Genomic DNA, 1,735 nt, shown 5'->3' with positions numbered 1-1,735 from the left:
GAGTCCTGGCTGAGCCCTTGGCCTTGCATGTGGAGTTTGTAGGTTCTCTCGTGTTGCTGTGGATTTCCCTCACAATCCAAAGACATGCATGATAAGTGAACTGGAGACAGTAAGTTGCTTGTAGGTGTGAGTGTGTACATGTCTGTGTGTCACTGTGATCGACTGGGTGTTTCCCAGTAAAGCTGCATTTTTTTTGAACAAATTATGGCTCAAAATGTACCACTACTAATGCCTTTGTGTAAATTAGACATTGGAAGGGTAGAAGAGCTGACTCCTGACATATGTTTCTGTGGTGTGGGAGCATCAGAGCTGAGAGAATTAATCAGTCCATCATCTAAAGATGCTGCTAATAAGCAAGTCCATTTAATCAGTTAATGCACAGACCCTCACAAAGCTTCACATATGGTGGAGGAAAAGTCAAGAATATTATCTATAATATGATTAAAGGGAGTTTTAATTGGATTAGCACATTAATTTAACTGATCTAATCTGAATGCAACATACAACCAATTTAAATAACGAAGAGCTTTTTGTTCATCAAAACAGAAATAACAGAGCAGCACAATTGTGCCAGTAATGAACAATACAACTTCAGTTCTAGTGAAAACATTCAAGGAAACATTTTTTTATTAATTAGAAGGGGTTAATCCTTCATGCATGCAACTGAGAGTTGTGTAGTAAGTGATCTAAGTGGTTATGACGGAGAGACCTTGTTGCTCCTGCTGACAGATGATGCTGTGGTCTCTTCCTCTGATTCTTCCGGCTCAGCGGCCCACAGGTTTCTGCCACAGAGTAGGAACGGCACAGCATGCTCTCTGAACTGATATAGAGAAAGAGTTCTGGGTCATATCAATCAATCTTTGGTCATACTTTTATTATTACAGAATCAAGGTTTATTGCATTACTGAGCCTGGTTTTGAGGAATTTTTGGTGACCGTTTAAGTGATTAATGTAATTGATTTATACAATCCAGGTCATATTTGACTCAAAAATCTAAATTAAGATTGTATGCATTGTGACATTTTCATATTTCACACAAATATTAGATGGTAATAATCATGAAACCCTGCTAAATTTTTAGACATAAGCCGTTGATGTTGTCTAGATCGGCGGTTTTCAGTCCTGGTCCTGGGGACCCACAGTACTGCACATTTAGCATGTATCTCTTATCTGATATGCTCAGTTCAGCTCTCTCTTAACAAGCTGATGATCTGAATCAGAATATGCAGTGTTTTGTTTCCCCAAAACCAGGACTGGAAATCCACTGTTCTAGAAAGCACACTGACTCACCTGTCTGTTCATGAATATGTAGATTATAGGGTTGAAAACTGTGCTGCTCTTGGCCAGATACATGGGAACGGTGGCGATCACCGGGTCAATGTAAAGGTTCGGGTCTAAGATCACAGATAGTGCAAATGCAGCATAGGGCAGCCAGGTGAGCAGGAAGGCCATCACCATGACAACCACCATACAGGCCACCTGCGTCTCTGCCCTGGCAGTGCTTCCTCCCTCTGACATTTTCAGTTTGGTCACCTGAAGGTAAAATAAACATGCTAACCTCCTGAGAATTTAAAATCTAAAGTTTAGTTAAAATATTAAATAGCATTTGCTGTGTATTGAATAGCAAAACATACTGACCCCCATTTTAGGGACTTGTTTAATATTTTGTATATTTGGACTTGACATCTGATATTATACTGTTACAAGCAACAGCATGTGCTGCATATCATTTTTT

At 39.6% G+C, this 1,735-nt stretch overlaps 1 protein-coding gene across 1 annotated transcript in view; it reads right to left on the bottom strand.

The window, feature by feature from the left end:
- Positions 1-694: 694 nt before the first annotated feature.
- The window catches only part of parapinopsina (parapinopsin a), a 2,576-nt gene continuing 1,535 nt past the window's right edge, over positions 695-1,735 (bottom strand). The window contains exons 3-4 of the mRNA XM_016265492.1: positions 1,291-1,533; positions 695-820 (exon numbers count right to left, since the gene is read on the bottom strand). Coding sequence (XP_016120978.1) covers positions 695-820; positions 1,291-1,533 — 369 coding nt within the window. The remainder of the gene's footprint in view (positions 821-1,290; positions 1,534-1,735) is intronic.

The sequence above is a fragment of the Sinocyclocheilus grahami genome, unplaced genomic scaffold, assembly GCF_001515645.1.
Source record: "Sinocyclocheilus grahami isolate Dianchi unplaced genomic scaffold, SAMN03320097.WGS_v1.1 scaffold19268.1, whole genome shotgun sequence".
In the NCBI taxonomy this organism is placed as follows: Eukaryota; Metazoa; Chordata; class Actinopteri; order Cypriniformes; family Cyprinidae; genus Sinocyclocheilus; species Sinocyclocheilus grahami.
The sequence above is the reverse complement of the archived record's forward strand: the minus strand, read 5'-3'. Positions and strand labels throughout refer to the sequence as shown.